The sequence below is a fragment of the Onychostoma macrolepis genome, chromosome 17, assembly GCF_012432095.1.
Source record: "Onychostoma macrolepis isolate SWU-2019 chromosome 17, ASM1243209v1, whole genome shotgun sequence".
Lineage (NCBI taxonomy): Eukaryota > Metazoa > Chordata > Actinopteri > Cypriniformes > Cyprinidae > Onychostoma > Onychostoma macrolepis.
Window position 1 is genome coordinate 2,260,665 of NC_081171.1, and position 18,230 is coordinate 2,278,894.

General features: G+C 34.5%; 2 protein-coding genes across 5 annotated transcripts in view; both read right to left on the reverse strand.

The window, feature by feature from the left end:
• Window positions 1-8,456, reverse strand: part of ptpn21 (protein tyrosine phosphatase non-receptor type 21) — a 29,075-nt gene extending 20,619 nt beyond the window's left edge. For 2 of the 3 annotated variants that reach the window (XM_058748979.1, XM_058748977.1), the window contains exons 1-7: window positions 8,276-8,456; window positions 6,447-6,744; window positions 4,501-4,670; window positions 4,326-4,423; window positions 2,031-2,098; window positions 1,867-1,937; window positions 31-118 (exon numbers count right to left, since the gene is read on the reverse strand). In XM_058748979.1, coding sequence (XP_058604962.1) covers window positions 31-118; window positions 1,867-1,937; window positions 2,031-2,098; window positions 4,326-4,423; window positions 4,501-4,670; window positions 6,447-6,626 — 675 coding nt within the window. In that variant the 5' untranslated portion in view covers window positions 6,627-6,744; window positions 8,276-8,456. The remainder of the gene's footprint in view (window positions 1-30; window positions 119-1,866; window positions 1,938-2,030; window positions 2,099-4,325; window positions 4,424-4,500; window positions 4,671-6,446; window positions 6,745-8,275) is intronic. The other variant, XM_058748978.1, reaches the window with a different exon arrangement.
• A 545-nt stretch (window positions 8,457-9,001) lies between these two features.
• Window positions 9,002-17,006, reverse strand: spata7 (spermatogenesis associated 7). Of its 2 annotated transcripts, none has more exons than XM_058749337.1 (11): window positions 16,723-17,006; window positions 16,240-16,332; window positions 16,040-16,087; window positions 13,065-13,180; window positions 12,542-12,981; window positions 12,398-12,443; window positions 11,682-11,788; window positions 11,483-11,533; window positions 11,177-11,254; window positions 11,027-11,084; window positions 9,002-10,247 (listed from the first exon to the last, which is right to left on the reverse strand). In XM_058749337.1, exons 1-11 carry the CDS (start codon window positions 16,763-16,765, stop codon window positions 9,855-9,857), a joined length of 1,473 nt encoding a protein of 490 aa, XP_058605320.1. In that variant the 5' UTR covers window positions 16,766-17,006; the 3' UTR covers window positions 9,002-9,854. The 2 variants fall into 2 exon arrangements, with proteins under 2 accessions (XP_058605320.1, XP_058605319.1); XM_058749336.1 differs by having other exon boundaries at window positions 11,027-11,093.
• Between the last annotated feature and the right edge of the window lie 1,224 nt (window positions 17,007-18,230).

The following is an 18,230-nucleotide window of genomic DNA, read 5'->3' on the forward strand; positions in this document are numbered from 1 at the left end:
ACAAAGAACAGCTTTTCTTTGCTGCTTTACCTTCGCTTGGACACTCTCCTCACCGTATCCCTCAATCTTCTCCACCTCCTGCATGTAGAGTAACTCCGCCTCTGGTGCAGACAGACCTCTGGGAAACAGAACACACACAGCACTGACTTAAGACACTACAGCACAAAGGTCACATTCAACAACGCACTTGTCATCTGATGTCAATATCAGACTCATCTGTGTTGATTCTTCCTCATGTTTATCATGCATTACTCACACAAACAACGTCAGAACATTGCAATGCATATGTGTATTTCTTTCAAGACACTAAAAAAAGTGGTTTCAGTTGCCTGACGTGCCATAAAGAACAAAGAACTATATTATATAAAGTATAGATTAGCCTATTTTTTAATTCATTACAAAAAAAAGCTTAACTAGATAGAATATGGAAATAACCTTTAATGTACATTCTGCTTATGCTGCAAAAAAAAAAAAAAAAAAGGATGTCCTTCCACAGTGTTTTTGTCTTATTTTCCAGTGCAAATGTCTAGTTTCTTAAAGAAAACTGAGGCACTGAGAAGCAAAAGAGAACTGAGATGCAGAGAAAAATTACAAGATCAAAATGAAGTGAGTTTACGATTAAAACAAGAACAAAAATCTGCCAAACGGAAGAAAATTAAACTTAATTCAAAGGAAAAACGTTTTCATAGCAGATTGACAGACATTTGCTCTTGTTTTATACATAATCTCATTTAATATTGTTCAGGTTTTTTCAGAAAACAAGACTTCTTGATTTAAGGCTGTTTAGATATTTGTATTGGAAAATAAAGACAAAAATACTGAGTACAAATTCATTTTTGCAGTGCATGCAACATTTAATGCCATGAATAAGAATTTAAGACTTTTTACTCTGATTTAAGACCTTTATTTGTGGTAGGAGCGAAATAAGACTTTAAAAGAGCCGCAGAAACGCTGATCAACACATTTTTAAATGAACTATTCAAATCTAAGTACCTTTTGTTACTAAAGTTGAAAACAGAGCTGAAATGAACTCTCCTTTCATAAAGCATAATATAAAAACATCCCCTTTTAGAAACATAAAGGCCAAATAAAACATTGCCATATGTGACCCTGGACCACAAAACCAGTCTTAAGTCGCTGGGGTATATTTGTAGCAATAGCCAAAAATACATTGTATGGGTCAAAATTATTGATTTCCTTTATGCCAAAAATCATTAGGATATTAAGTAAAGATCATGTTCCATGAAGATATTTAGTACATTTCTTACCGTAAATGTATAAAAACTTAATTTTTGATTAGTAACATGCATTGCTAAGAATTCATTTGGACAACTTTAAAGGAGATTTTCTCAATATTTAGATTTTTTTGCACTCTCAGATTACAGATTTTCAAATAGTTGCATCTCAGCCAAATATTGTCCGATCCTAACAAACCATACATCAATGGAAAGCTTATTTATTCAGCTTCAGATTATGTATAAATCTAAATTTCGACACAGTCTTAACACTTAAGACTGGTTTTGTCGTCCAGGGTCACATTTAGATATTTTAGATTTTATATCAGCAAACAAAACATGGCAAATATTTCAAAATATATATCCCAGCCTTAACGTGTGCCGAGCACATGTAAACCTCATCTGAAAGACTTTCTGAAATAGAACTTTTGCAGGAAAGCCAAGAGCATTTATTGTTGCCTTGAGCCCAAAGCTGAAAGTCTGGTAATAATTCACGTCAGGGGTTTGACAGCTGCCTTTGAAATCCTCTAACAGGAACCATCTGAACACATCTGATAATCATGAAGCCTCCTCACTGAACCTCATGTAAACAGCGACTAACAGTCTTGCAGAAATGATTACAGCCTCTCACCGGTAGTTCTGATAGAGCATGGTGACTTTCTGAGTGGCCTCTTCCACAACCCTCTCGTCCTGGATCCATGGCTGAGAAAAGGGGAGAAACAGAGTTGAAATAACAGAGTTACCCTGTAGTCTTTAATCCTGGAATAGACAGTAATATGTTCAATAATTACGTACCATTGGAAAAAGCACAATTTTTTGAAGGAATTCCTGGGAGTCATATCGATTGAAGTCTCCAAGGTCAGCTGAAACCAATAGATAAATGTATGTTTAGTGCTAGATTAAATAAAAAACATCCAAACATAATGACATTGATTTCTCAAAGAAAGACGCATAGGGCAACATTTCAGTTTTTTTTTTTTTTTTTTTACTAAATATAATAGATATACATGACTTTGCATGACATTTTGACTTTAAAAACACCAGTTATTTTTGCCATTTTGTTTTTGCATTTCATTTTACAATTTATTTCGGATTTTTATATCTTATTTTACAAAAGATTTATTTTTAATTATTATAAACTTATTTTTATTGTATTTTACAAATAATGTTTTATTTCATTTTACCAATTTATTTTACAAATAATGTTTTATTTCATTTTGCAAATTTATTTATTTTATATTTTATTTTACAAATTCTCATTCTGAATGAAGTTACATTGATTTTATGAGTTTGATGTTGGGTTTAACACTCCTGCAAAATCATTTACAACATTTATAGAAATCGCATATCTAAATTTAGAAAAGCTGAGAGACGTTTTGTTATGGAAGGAATCGATTTAGCCTTTGTAACTGTAGTAGCTCAACATTAACAGCATGTCTAATCAGCCCGTTAGAAATGTTCACAGCTATGCTGACAATCCGAAACATTGCCATAGCGTGAAGCCTCCTTACACAGCAATGCTGGTGCACAAAAATAACTCCCGCTGACCGTCCGGCCTCATCGAAACGACACAAACCATGCGGAGACAAAAGACTTTTGACAGTGCAAACATGGGAATTTTTTTTTTTGATCTGGCGGTGACACTGAGTGACATCAGTTCCTCTGCTATGCTAACAGCAGTCCAGTAACTGGTGCTGCCAGATATATCTTTGCCAGTAGCGTACGAGATTCTCGAGCCTGGCAGCACAGCTTGATAAATGATGCTCTGATTTTCTAGACTTGCAGCCCATAGAAATACAAAACCATACCTTCATGATGGAGTATCTGAAACCATGAACCAGACACTGGTTGAACATTATCTTAAGAATGTTAAAGCAAATGTTCTCCTGCAACATCAACTTATAACTGCGTCTCAAAACACCTTCCACATAATGTTAGATTTGAGAGTGGAGGGGAAGATTGTCAATGAATGACAACCTGAATATGACTTCAACACACTTAGTAGGGCTGCGTATTGGCACGAATTTCATGATTTGATTCATTTCGATTCACAAGCTTGTAATTCAATTCTTCTTGATTCAATAACGATTTACTCAGTATCAATTCACAAAAAATTTATTCATTTGATTCACCAGTTGGTAGATTACAATAATATTAAAGTGATTTGTTTACAAATATTTTAATTAATTAATTATTTTTTTTAAATAAATATTTAAACAGTGGCTGACATAAAAACACACTTTCATTTATTCAAACATAATATATTGAAGAACAGGTAAGTTAACAACTGATTTATATACAATATTATTTAATTTATATTATATGCAATATTATTTAAATTGCACAGGCAGTTTTTTAGACATTTAAACAGTGACTGTCAAAAGAAACTTGTTTTCGTGGAGGATTTATTCAAACATACATAGATATTAAAGAAAAGGTTAAAAAGTAAAAATAAATAAATATAATGTAGTGTATATATTCAGAAAAATGCTCTTCTCTACAGTTTTTTTTTTTTCTAATTGACTAACGAGTTTATGGGAACTGAATGGCTTTTCTGAAGTAAACATAACATACGTAAAATGATTACTTTTTAAGCTTTATTGATGTTTTTCCGTAGATAAAAAACTGATTGCAATTTAGCATAAGCTATATATATATATATATATATATATATATATATATATATATATATATATATATATATATATATATATATATATATATATATATATATATATATATATATATTTAAAAAAAAAAAATCAATCTACTTATTGAATTAAGAAAGAATCAAGAAATTAATATTTTCAATTTTAATTATTATTATTTTTTTACATTTTAAACCACAGTAACCCCAATAACTGCATGATTTCACTGAGTAAATAATAACAGGAGTTTCATTTTTTGGTGAACTATCCCTTCAAATGTCCAATGGAATGGAACCAACTGAAGAGAGTACTTATATTACAAAGCCAAAAGATTAACGATAACTAAATCATCTGAAAACAAGGGCAGCGCAGCATTAGTCCTAATATCTAAGCATATTCATATACCTGAAATGCCAAATATAATATCCAAAAAAAAAAATACCTTGCACAGCCAAGCTGGCCAAATGAATGGCTTGCTCAATGGAGCACGGGATCTTCCCCTCCAGAACATCTTTCTTCAGCTGCAGATAATACTGATATCTGTGCGGAAAACAGGAAGTGAGTAAAGGTGTTCGAATAGCACCGCTGTGATCATTTTAAACATTCTCGTCCTTAACCTGGTTATCTCTTGTTGTAACTGGGTAACAGACGACACGTAGAACACCACCCCAAAGTAAACGGTCGGCTCCAGCCCGTACTTGTCAAGCTGTTTCTTCAGTGGCTTCTCCAAATCAATCCATCTCTGCTGGTTTTGTTTGTTGCAGTACCAGAGGCTGAAATATGTTATCTGGGGAATGAACAGAATTTCACCGATTGCTCTTTCACTCGTGAGAAACAACAGGCCGGGAGAATGGCCATTCATGTGTTTAACTTCAAATCAGTTTTTCTGGAGGTGAAGCCTGGGCATATTCTCAACGTTTTGACTAAGACAGAAAGACTTTGGCAGAAGATTTACAGCTAAAAATCAAAGAAATTGAGAGAGGTGTGACATCCTAAACTAATTTCTTTATATAATTACACCTGCTGTTTTTATGAGCGCAGTCTAATTGAGATACTACATGCACGGATATTTCATATTTGGATGTTTCATGTCATGTCACACAGCAGGATGGTTATCGATCTCCAAAATTAGCTAAATGTTTTTTAAAACATAAAAAATAAATCACCAGCTACAGCATCACTTTATGCATTCATATACAAAAATCTTAATGCTAAACAAACAAAAAAGACTTGATGTGTGTGCCAACTTTATATGCTTAAATAGCTTTTCTTAACTATTTAAACATTTTTTTCCAAATTACGTTAAATAATTGTTATACTCACAGTTTGTATGATTCATATTACGCTCTAAACTGAATGCATAGAATATTTGTACTTCTAAAAATTCATATGAAAGCGCGGGACTATAATTGATCTACAAAAAATAGCCAAATAGTAATTAAAACTTCATGAATTCACAAAAGTACCTGCTGACCACCATTAGTACCTGCTGATTAAATCACTCTACTAGTTAACTTCACTAGCACACACTATAAACAGTGTGACACACTATCTAAAACTATTTTAAACAACATTTTTTCCTAAACTACTTGATATAATTATTATACATGCTGTTTTTATAACTCATTAAGTCAGACTACATGCATTAAATATTTGGACGTAAAAAATCCATATCAAAATGCAAGACTAAATGATGATAAAAAGGGTTAAAAAAACAAAAAATATCTTAAAACTAGTAATGTCCAGTTACAGCACCTTTTTTATACACTGACTATACAAGCAGTTTTTCCCCCGGTTTCACAAACAAGGCTTAAGCCTAGTCCCAGACTAAAATGTAAATCTGAGCTGTTTCAACTGAAAGAAACTGATCTTAAAACATATCAGTGCCTTTGTTTTGTCTTTAGATGCACACCAGTAATGTTGTTTTCTAAGACACGTTTATAAAAATGACTTAAATATCCTAATTGAACAATGGCCTAATCCTGGCTTAGTCTAAGCCCTGTCTGTGAAACTGGGCCTATATGACTCAATTTAAGTCACTGACTACATGCATAAAATATTTGAAACATGCATAAAATATATTTGGCAACTTTATAGACTATAAAACGTTTTTTAATTACTGATACTGCAATTTGGCTTGAACATCAACCTTGGAAGGATTTTGTAAGCATGCACAATTAGTATGCGCTGACTAAACTACTATATTTGTGAACTGTAGGCTACTTCATTCACTTTACTAAAAGCCACAGTTGGTTGGTAAAGAAAATGAGACTCGCACAACATGTCTGAAAAGACACGGCGAACTATAACTAGATATGGATGGCATACTAACACGATAATCTGATTCGGACTTCTCAAGAGCAGCTGACTGCATGCAAATGAAGCACACAGAGTCCAGGCCGAATTCTTGGCACACATGCATTTAGGGTGTTTGACAGCATTTTGGTAGCGGTCCTAGAATAGCCAAGACTCCAGACGGCACCAGCGAGCTAAAATAAACACACGCCCATGCTGCGTTAAGGTGATTTCGACCAGATTAAACCCAAAACAACGGCAATCCTACCTCCCGTAACTCGAGTCTCTGCGCGACTGCCTCCAGACATTCTTGTCCCGTGCTTTCCACCGAAAGCGTGAACTCCACATATTCGCCGTTGAGCAGCTGTATGCGGGTCACCAGGCAGCTTTTGCTGGACACTGTGTATCTTCTGGTTCTCTTGAGCTTTAATCCGAATGGAAGGGGCATGTTGCACCGGTGCCACGACCCTCCTCGAGCAGAATGATTGGATTCAGCTTTTCTCTGCGCTTAATCCATGGAGGGGTGCTGGATTAAACAGGGCTCCACAAGACAAACACATGAGTCCCTGGATAAAGACAAACCACAGGAAAACAGATTAGCAACGATGACATTCACAGATACAAACCGCCTGAACGCTCAGAGTCATATCAGTATTTAGCTACTCTTTCTAATAAAATTGCAACTGGCAGGTCACAGATAACAAGCAAATAACTATGCAAATTAATCATGCATAATTTGGACAGCAAAATAAAGATGGTTATCAAATTTTACAAAGGAGGAAAAAACGCTTTGCATATGTTTTTTTGAGGTTGACGTCAAAGTCTAAACTCAAATATTTCTGTCACTTAGTAGTATGACTAATACAACAGTAACTAAAGTGTTTAATAAAAAAAATACAAAGAATATTCAATAAAATTACATTTACATAAACGTATTAATTGTGTGATCTAAAGCACATAAGGGGGTTTTCAAACATTTTAAAAATGTAAAAGAGAATAAATAAAAATATATTTAAAAAATGTAATATTCAAATAATGCATAAATATATTTCAATAAACGGAATTAAAATAATTACGATTAAAATAACTAAATACTCTAACGGTACGATGACATACGGAGTGAACAAACACTTAATGTAACTTAAAAATAAATATGCTTCAAATAATATCTTTTGGCTTTATTTAAATTTGCTAAATATTAAAATTTGGCTTTTATATATAATGGATGGCTTATTAATATTAATAAATGTGTGATTTTAGCGACATTTTTGCTACTTTTGCTTGATAAACAACTTAGGTCATCACTCAATATCCAATTTTAAAACTATTTCTTGAAGCAAAACCAGTTGAGAACTACTCTAGATATAATGGGTTTATTAAAATCAATTTTAGAAGCAAGACATGAAACAAATTCACACAGACAACACATGCACAAGCTGTCAGATAGTTTAAAACTCAAAATACAGATCAATAACGATTCATATCGTTATGACTCAATCATAACAGTACAATGAGACCAAACAAATGTCAAATTATTAACAGCATGTCATACATATCGATCATTAGGCAAATATACAGTCATATTTTTATAATTATGATATCAAAAATTAACATTTATTACGAATATAATAATTATCCACTATGACTATTATTGACCCGAAGAAATAGGAGTATACAACGAAAACAAAACAATAACAGAGGAACTGTGATTTAGGCTTAAGGCCCTCAAATCTGTAAAAAAATAACTAATTTATTATATATAAAAGTACATCGAAGCACTTAATTCCGCTGTCGTTGTTAGAAATCCATGAGTTTTTCTGCTTTTACGAAATATAAACGAACACCAAAAATGTCTGACTAACTTTTGGAGCAACAAGTGACCGCAAAACCGCACGTATCCAGATGGGACTCATACACTTCATAAAATAAGACGTCAAAGTCTTCAATACATATTTAAACTTCTAAACAGGTGAGATTTATTAAGATGACTGAGTTTTGTCTTTATTTCGAGTTTAAGAGCGCGCGCTGGCTAACGCTGCTAACACTTTTGAGTAAAACTCTGGAAAAGAATGATTTCAGAAGCTCTCCGCCGCTTACCTGCTGGATTATCTGATTTATTATATCCTTGATTTATAGCATGAATAGGTTTTGGAGTAGGAATTACGGTTTGTGATAATAATCCGATATTTGGTGGAGTTTGTTTTTTCGGGATTGACGCATGTTTGAGGTTCCTCGGGTCACACTCCTGCTGCTGCGTCACATCCGCTCGGAATACCAGAGGAAAGGTGGCCGGGAACATATTAATCCACGGCACTATTTTCTCTCACACCCATAAAGTTTTGACGCTTTTTTCGCTTTCATAACAATCACAAGAGCTGATTTTGATGGAGAACGCGTAGAAATTAATGTTTGATTTTTTTGGACTAGAATAACAAAGTTTTATCTGATCGAAAGATGAGATAAGATTAATAAATTGAACAATTGTGCTAGGCCTCGCGCATTGCGCGCATTACGTCAGACGCGTGGAATGCGTGGAATGAGAGCAGCTGCTGTAAAGCCATGTGAATAACTGCACATTATTTACCACAGTAAAACTCGTGCTTTCTGTAAGGAGTGTTTGTCATGATAAGCAAGACTGTATCAGCTCTTGAGGATTTGCAGGTGTGCAATAAAACACAGTGTTGTCATATTTGTGCCTGGTTACCTGTTAAACGTTTTAGTGAGTATTTAAGTTTAATGTTTATTGCACGGTTAACTTTTGTTGATATGATTCATACTCAAGGACTAATTAAGGTGTACAATAAACAAACCAAATGTGATTGCAATAGCATTTAATTATCTATATCCAATATTATGAATAGTAAACACAAAATAGTCAAGTCAATTGAAAATATAAAATACATCATATAGTACAGTTAAAGTAAAGGGTTTCATTTCTCAGTAGTTAAAAGGCAAAACACTTAGTGGACAATTAAATCAACAGGTGCTAAAAGAAAACTGTCAATTCAATTGTATATTTCAGTGTAAAAACACGTGTTCAAAGTACAAATAACTGTTTAAGCCACTCGTGGTTACCTTTACATACAGCTTTCTTCTGATCACTAAACCTGAATACTGCAATTTGTAATCTTAAAAAGACTAAAACTAAAACAAATGACTGTATTTGAGACAGACACATGGTTTTGATGAATTATAAATTCCTTAATTGTGTGTGTGTGTGTATATATATATATATATATATATATATATATATATATAGCCATTCTTCCAGTTGAAATAAGTTCCACTATATCAAGTACATCACTGAATATGAATACTGCACTTATACATGTTGTGTAAAAGTAAACCAATTAAAAGTAGTAAAACTAAGTCACAAACTAGGCAAACTGTTTTGTATTTCAAAAATATGACAGCACGTCTTTTGAATCCTTACCAGACTACATACCAACCAATAAATGCCCAAATTGGGAGCTGAAAAATGTATGAAAGTACTGAATACTGCACATAAGATGCTGAAAATACTGTATAACTATCACTTCAAGGAACACACATGGATTTTCCATAAGAAAAGTAATATAACATTAAAAAGTAAACAAAACAGAAATTCTTCAGAAACTGCAAACAATTACCGTGTCACAAAGCAAAAGCAGTGTGCTTTTGCAAACATTTCACCGAGTTAAAACTCATCATCACTGATGTCTCCTCTCGTCTGCTCCCGTTCAAACGCTTGCTGTTGAGTTTCTGACACACTTAAAGACTCCGCCATGATTTTCCCAAGTTCATCAACCTGTTCCAAGACCTCATTATCGTCTTCAGTGTTCCTGGGATTGAGATGTTCGTTATCATTCAGGGAGATCTCGCTGCCTTCATTACGGTCCTCCAGACTGTGGTTCACAGGTGTGGATGCTACAGCAGGAGTGACGTTCTCGCTAAACACTTTATGAAGCAGATCATCACCATCATCTGAGGGCAGCGTCTGATAGATGGCAGGACTGTACGACGTGACGGCGGCAGCAGGGGGGCTTCGCAGATCCTCCTGCAGATTGTCCAGAAGGTGCCGCATTTTGTTCTGTTGGGAATATTAGAGAGATGGGCGTCTGTGAGTGAACGAGAAAGGAAGTGATGCCAAGGAGTTTTAATACAGAGTGATTAGCCACATGTTCAAAAAGGTGCTTGGAACTAAGTGCCATATAATGAAATGTTATGACTTGTCTGTTGCTTGCAAAAATATTTATTTATCGAGTAAAAATTCTGAAATTTTATTACAATTTCAAATCACTGTTTTCTATGTGAATATACTGTAAAATGTAATTTATTTCTGTGATGCGCAGCTGAATTTTCAGCATCATTACTCCAGTCTTCAGTGTCACATGATCCTTCAGAAATCATTCTAATATGCTGATTTGATGCTCAAGAAACATTTCTGATTATTACCAATGTTGAAAACAGTTGTGTTACCCAATATTTTTGGGGAAACGGTGATACATTTTATTTTTCAGGATACTTTGATGAATAAAAAGTTCAAAAGAACAGCATTTATTTGAAATAGAAAACTTTTGTAACATTATAAATGTCTTTACTGGCACTTTTAATCACTTTTAAGCATCCTTGCTCAATAAAAAAAATATTTCCTTCAAAACAAAAAATAAATAAATAAAATACGGTATTTTAAAAACAACTGCTCAATCCAACTTAACAAATCTAATATTGAGTGCAAGCACAAATATCTCATGTTATTGCAATAACAAAATAAGATAATGAAGAATTGTTTGTTTTTCCTCAATTAAATCACTTTGTATAAAAGCATCAGATTAAAGGTAAATGAAATGTAAAATCCAAAATTCTCACCTCATCTAATCGATGTCTGTTCATATCAATGTGACGTTCAAATACTCTCTTCAATACCCTGAAAAGACTTCATTAGATAAGTCAAACGAACAAAAAGTGGAACAAATGTCTTGCAATTTCTCTTCCTACAAAACAAAAGTTCTCACACACCTGTCAGAGTAAAGGCCTTGCGTTAAGATCTCATTCGTCACGTCTGTAATGAACTCCAGGTACATTAATTCTTCCTCCCTGGTGAAAAGAACAAGTTCAGAAAGTCCAGAGAATGACACATGAATGAAGATGAATAAACTGAAAATACAAATGACTGTATGCATGATTATATTCATATATCATGTCAAGTACATCATTATTTCTAAAAGTCTGGTTTGTTAAGAATTTGAAGTGAATATCAGTGGTTTAAATGTCACATTAGTGTAATGCTTGATGTATTTCAGGGGTCTGGTGCAGGACACTCACTCTGCTGAAACCTTTCTCATTATGGGAGACCTCATGCCTTCTGGTGAAATCCTGAAACAAAAGAAAAAGTCATTATAAAAATCATTTTATAGGATGTGTAGCATTTATAGAATCATTAAGGATCTGCATGCGTTCTATGACTTTTATAAAACCATAAGACATTTGTGTGATATACAGAAATCTGGCAGACGTCCTTTACCTGTAGGACGAGAGAAGAAAATCACCGTCCCTAAACCTGCTTGTCTTGCCATGATGTCTAAATGAATTTGTTTCTTCATCCGACCACTCGTGATCAAGAGTAAATGGCTGCAAAAAGATTAAAACAAGATGTCAGTGTATTGATATTTGAGCTTCTACTTTGTCTAGATTCCAGCTCTGCTCAACATGGACATTCATCAGCCACCATCAACCAATTAATCCACTTTAACACATGCATTAAATAAAAAATAACAAACAAACAAATGCACAAATAAGTAATGCATCAATCAATCCATAAAAAAATGAATCAAATCAATAAAATTAAACTAAATCAATAGATAAATAAATAGGTAAATGCGTAAATAAATAAATAAAATAAAATGTACAACTCAGGCCATAAATGCACACACACAGACAGACAGAAGGGGTGGAGCAGTACGCGTATCGAACCGTATGGAACATCACAGCTGATGATAATGAGGAAATTACGTCTCTCCCTTTGCCAAGTGCATTCCAAACGACTAAATAATGGCATGCACGTGCCCTGCTCACTCCAAAGTCCCCACTCCAAGGGGGTAGGGATGATCACTTCTATTTGGAATTTGCCCCGTGAACCATACAGTTCGATACGTGTACCGTAGATAGATAGACAGACACAGACAGATAGATAGAAGACTTTATTTTGCAGAATGTTTCTCAAAGGTTCTTCAGACTTGCCTGGGGTGACTCGAGCTGTGGAGAAAAGCCTCGCTTGGACCGTGTGCTGCAGAAAACAGAAAAAAAACGCCTTGTTATACTATCAGGTCTCCACACTACGATTTGAAACATAATATAATAGCTCTTTCAGTATCATTGTTATACCTGCCGCGGTACGTCTCCTGTCGGATGATTTTAGAGGAGGATTTCTCCTCCTCAGCTTTCCTCCGTGGAGGTGTGTAATAGCGGTATTGTAAGAGCGTGGACTTGTGGTCTGATTTGAGCGTTCTCGGGGTGAAGGGTTTCTCCTGAGTGAAGCGATGAGCGTGTTTCAGCAGAACGTCTCCGCTGTAGGTCTTCTGTGTGGGATCCTGAAAGCTTCTGTATCCTCTCTGACTGGCAGACGTGGCACAGGACGGACCCGCGGGATGCCAGTAAGAGTTTGGGCTTCGGTAAGTCAGCTCTGAGGCAGATGGGAAATGGTTCGCAGAGGACGGATATACGATTTGTTTGGAGTGGAATGAGGTACTGATTCTAGGTGAGGACATCAGAGATTGGTCCAGGTAATGACAGGCACTGTCGTCACCCTGAACAGAGGGTCTGCTCTGGAAACAAAGAGTGAACTTCAATTCTGAGTACAATTTCTGCACAGCAATCTAACATAATGAACCACAGGATATTTTCTTACATTCTTAGAAGTACAGGAAGCCCTTGAGTTTATCCTAGTGCTCCTCTGGGAAATGGATCTTCCTGATTGACTCAGAGTGTCTTTCCTTAATTGCTCACGGCGCTTTTGATCAACATCTACAAAACAATATTTTAAAAAAATCAAGAAATTTTTTAATTAACCTCTTAGTACAGCATATATGGCTAAATAAATTTTAAAATATATATTTTATTATATTACATTTATATAGGCAAAAATATATATATTATATTTTAAAATATAATGTATATATAAAATATAATGTATACATTTATATAATATAAATTGATGTCTAAATATTTTATAATGCATTTATATTTTATATATATATATACAGTGGTACGGAAAGTATTCAGACCCCCTTCAATTTTTCACTCTTTGTTATATTGCAGCCATTTGCTAAAATCATTTAAGTTCATTTTTTTTCCTCATTAATGTACACACAGCACCCCATATTGACAGAAAAACACAGAAATGTTGACATTTTTGCAGATTTATTAAAAAAGAAAAACTGAAATATCACATGGTCCTAAGGATTCAGACCCTTTGCTGTGACACTCATATATTTAACTCAGGTGCTGTCCATTTCTTCTGATCATCCTTGAGATGGTTCTACACCTTCATTTGAGTCCAGCTGTGTTTGATTATACTGATTGGACTTGATTAGGAAAGCCACACACCTGTCTATATAAGACCTTACAGCTCACAGTGCATGTCAGAGCAAATGAGAATCATGAGGTCAAAGGAACTGCCTGAAGAGCTCAGAGACAGAATTGTGGCAAGGCACAGATCTGGCCAAGGTTACAAAACAATTTCAGCTGCACTTAAGGTTCCTAAGAGCACAGTGGCCTCCATAATCCTTAAATGGAAGACGTTTGGGACGACCAGAACCCTTCCTAGAGCTGGAAGTGAAAAACTTGTTGCATCTTTCCCAAAAAGACTCATGGCTGTATTAGATCAAAAGGGTGCTTCTACTAAATACTGAGCAAAGGGTCTGAATACTTCAGACCATGTGATATTTCAGTTTTTCTTTTTTAATAAATCTGCAAAAATGTCAACAATTCTGCATTTTTCTGTCAATATGGGGTGCTGTGTGTACATTAATGAGGGGAAAAAATGAACTTAAATGATTTTAGCAAATGGCTGCAATATAACAAAGAGTGAAAAATTTAAGGGGGTCTGAATACTTTCCATACCCACTGTATATATATATTTTAAACAATTTTATTTCATAAACTTATATAAATTTATATTATACAGTCATGGCCAACAACACGGCACCCTTGCAATTCTATCAGAAAATGCAACCCTTCTCTCAGAAAATTGTTGCTGTTGCAAATGTTTTGGTATTCACGTTTATTTTTTTTGTTTGCATTGGAACAACACAAAAAAAAAAAAAACACAAGAAAAGTCAAATCTGATACAATTCCACACAGAACCCAAAAAATGCACTGGACAAAATTATTGGCACCCTTAACTTAATATTTGGTAGCACCCCCTTAGGAAAAAATAACTGAAATCACTCGCTTCCTGTAACCATGAAAGAGTTTCTTACACCTCTCTACTGGAATTTGACCACTCTTCTTTTGCAAACTGCTCCAGGTCATTCAGATTTGAAGGATGCCTTCTCCCAGCTGCTGTTCTGAGATCTCTCCACAGGTGTTCTATGGGATTCAGATCTGGACTCATTGCTGGCCATTTCAGAACTCTCCAGCACTTTGTTTGTAACCATTTCTGGTGCTTTTTGAAGTGTTTCGGGTCATTGTCCTGCTGGAAGACCCATGACCTCTGGTGGAGTCGCAGCTTTCTGACACTGGCCACTACGTTGTGCCCCAAAATTCTTTGGTAATCATCAGATTTCATGACATCGTTCACACAGTCAAAGCATCCAGTGCCAGAAGCAGCAAAGCAACCCTAAAACATCTTTGAACCTCCACCATGTTTGACTGTAGGGTCTGTGTTCTTTACTTTAAAGGCCTCATTTCTTTTTCTGTAAACAGTGCCATGATGTCCTTTACCAAAAAAGCTCTACTTTTGTCTCATCTGTCCACAGTATGTCCTCCCAGAAGGATTGTGGTTTTGTCACAAACTCCAGTCTTGCTTTTTTTCTGCCTTTTGTGTCAGCAGTGGTGTCCTCCTGGGTCCCTTTTCATTCAGATGGTGGTGGATAGTGCGAGCTGACACTGTTGTACCCTGTGTCTACAGATCAGCTTGAATTTGTTTGGAAGTTAATCAAGGTTCTTTATCCACCATTTGAACAATCATTCGTTGTAATTTTTCATTCATTTTGCTCTTGCGTCCACGTCCAGGGAGGTTAGCTACAGTGCCATGGGCAGTAAAGCTCTTGATGATATTGCGCACAGTGGACACAGGAACATTAAGATCTCTGGAGATGGACTTGTAGCCTTGAGATTGTCCATGTTTTTCCACAATTTTTTCTCTCAAATCCACAGACAACTCTTTACACTTCTTTCTTTTCTCCATGCTCAGTGTGACACACAACACAAAGGTTGAGTCAACTTTTCTCCATTTCAACTGGTTGGAAGTGTGATTACTATATTGCCCACATCTGTTACTTGCCACAGGTGTGTCTAAATACAAATTACAGGAGCATCACATGCTTGAAAAGCAATTATTTCTTACAATTTTGACAAGGTGCCAATAATTTTGTCCAGTCCATTTTTGTCCAGTTCTGTGTGAAATATTATCAAGTTTGACTTTTCTTCTCTGTTTTTTTGTGTTGTTTCAGTGTAAACAAAAACAATAAGCATGTGAATACCAAAACATTTGCAATTGGAACAATTTTCTGAGAGAAGTGTTGCATTTTCTGACAGAATTGCAAGGGTGCCAATATTTTTGGCCATGACTGTATAAATTCATACATGAGATTTAATATAATTTAAATTGCTAGATTATTTTAGCATAAAGTGGATTTGTAATATTGCATGTTTACTTACATTTGACATTGCTATGCATGCTTTTAGGCACTGAACAGTCCACAACAGCTAAAAGAAAACAAAAGAAGTGGATAAGTATATAAAAAAAGACAAACAAATAAGGCATAAAGGAAATGCAATAAAAAGCCAGTGCCTTGATGATACAGATGTAAAAACTATAAGCTTGACATCCTTGTAACAGTGGCACATATCTAAATTACCTTTAGCTGAATACAGCTTTTTGTAATGTGACAACATGTGGTCTTTAATCATGTACTGATTCATCAGTTTGCCAGATGAGCCAAGACAGTAACCTGCAAGAAGAATATTAGAGCCATTACAGACTATGAATACATCAATATTGATAAATAATCGCCTGAAATGAGATTATATACCAACATCCCCATCAGAAAACAACTAATCAAATGGTCTCAGATGGCATTACTTTGCTTATACCATGGTACATTTTAAAAAATAAACTTTGATATTAACATGATATCACGTCCAAATTCGTGATATCACAAGGGTACCACGCCTTAAAACCATGGTAATACCATGGTACTTTTTGTTTAGTGTTGTAAAGGAACATGATTTAACGAGCCTCTCTTAAATGCGCATGTCATGGACATAAAAACGGATTAAAGAGATTATAATCGTCTGTGTTTGGTAAGATTATTATATTTGATTTGGCGGATATCATTTACCTGGTTTAGTGTCCATGATGAGAAACTCTGGCAGGAACCTCATGCTCAAAATACTCGTGTTTCACAGGAAATCATCGTGTTTAACGTTCATACGAACGTCTGAGGTAATGCAGTCAAATTAATAATACTTGATAAATAAACATATTTGATTGTATATTCACAGTTATCATCTTTCACAGATGTTTTGCAAGCTGCCAGCTAGCTGTCCTCGCTACCGTGAAGCTTCGCCGTCGCCATGTTGGTTGCTATGCGTGCGTCTGACGTCATGCAGTCGGCAACGTAATCACGCACATGCCCCCAACTTCAACTCGGCAGTCTTGCTATTTTTAAAATAAAATCCAATAATATGAAATATAAGCATATATGTGAAAACCTTTTGTATTCTTACTGCCCAAATCTGGTTCTCCGCCAACTACAGTAATTTAAAATAGAAATGGGAAAGGAATGAGATAGGGCAGGTTTGATTTTGACGTTGGTGGACATAGACATTTATATTATATTATATTATATTATATTATATTATATTATATTTATTATATTATATTATATTATATTATATTATATTATATTATATTATATTATATTTATTATATTATATTATATTATACTACCCTACAATTTTTATGATATTTATGCATTTATGACCTCAGTTAATGATATCTAAAGTCATTATTTAAAGCTATGGTAACTTACTCATGATTCATAATGAGAGCTTTTTTATGTTAGCATATTCATCAGATAATAATTACAGTTTTGATTATGTAAAAACAAGTTTTAAAGATGTTTTCTTTGGATTGTTTAACTACTCAAAAGAGAAAAATATAACTTAATTAATTAATTTTTCCTGCTAGTTACATTTCACATAATTAAACGAAAATCTAACTCTAAACCTATCTTTTCTTTATTTTTAAATAATAAATTTGATCTCAGAGTCCTAGAAGCAGAGGAATCCTAAAGCAGTCCAAACTGCATCTCTGCATTTATCCTATGTGTCCTCTTTATGGGTAAAATTATTTTTAATGTTCTTTTTCTTTTAATCTGGCAGCACATCCCTTACGAAAAGTAACCAAAAAAAAAAAAAACACACACACAAAAAAACCCACCATAAACCATGATTTTGCTACATAGTAAAAGTATTAAAGAACTTATATCTGTGTAATTTCTTTCTTTTTTATTTGTTTTATTTTTATAACTGTAATTTTTTCATGTTTTACAGTTTAATAAAAAAAAAAAAAAAGAAATCAGCAAAGAAGATTTGCGATATCGCTCAGTAGTCCCGATCCGTGATTTCTATCTAGGGGGACACCACACAAAATATGAGACAGTCAATGTATAAAAATGTCTAATAAATAAATCTGTAAAGGTGCATCAGAGTAAACAGGTTTACCAATATTTGTGTTCATTTGAGACTGAATATTTCATATACAGAAATGCACATGTGGTTATTACGAGGTCATGCATTACTAATAGATGTGGCGTCTTAAGGAGGTTCAGTACAGGTTCATCCA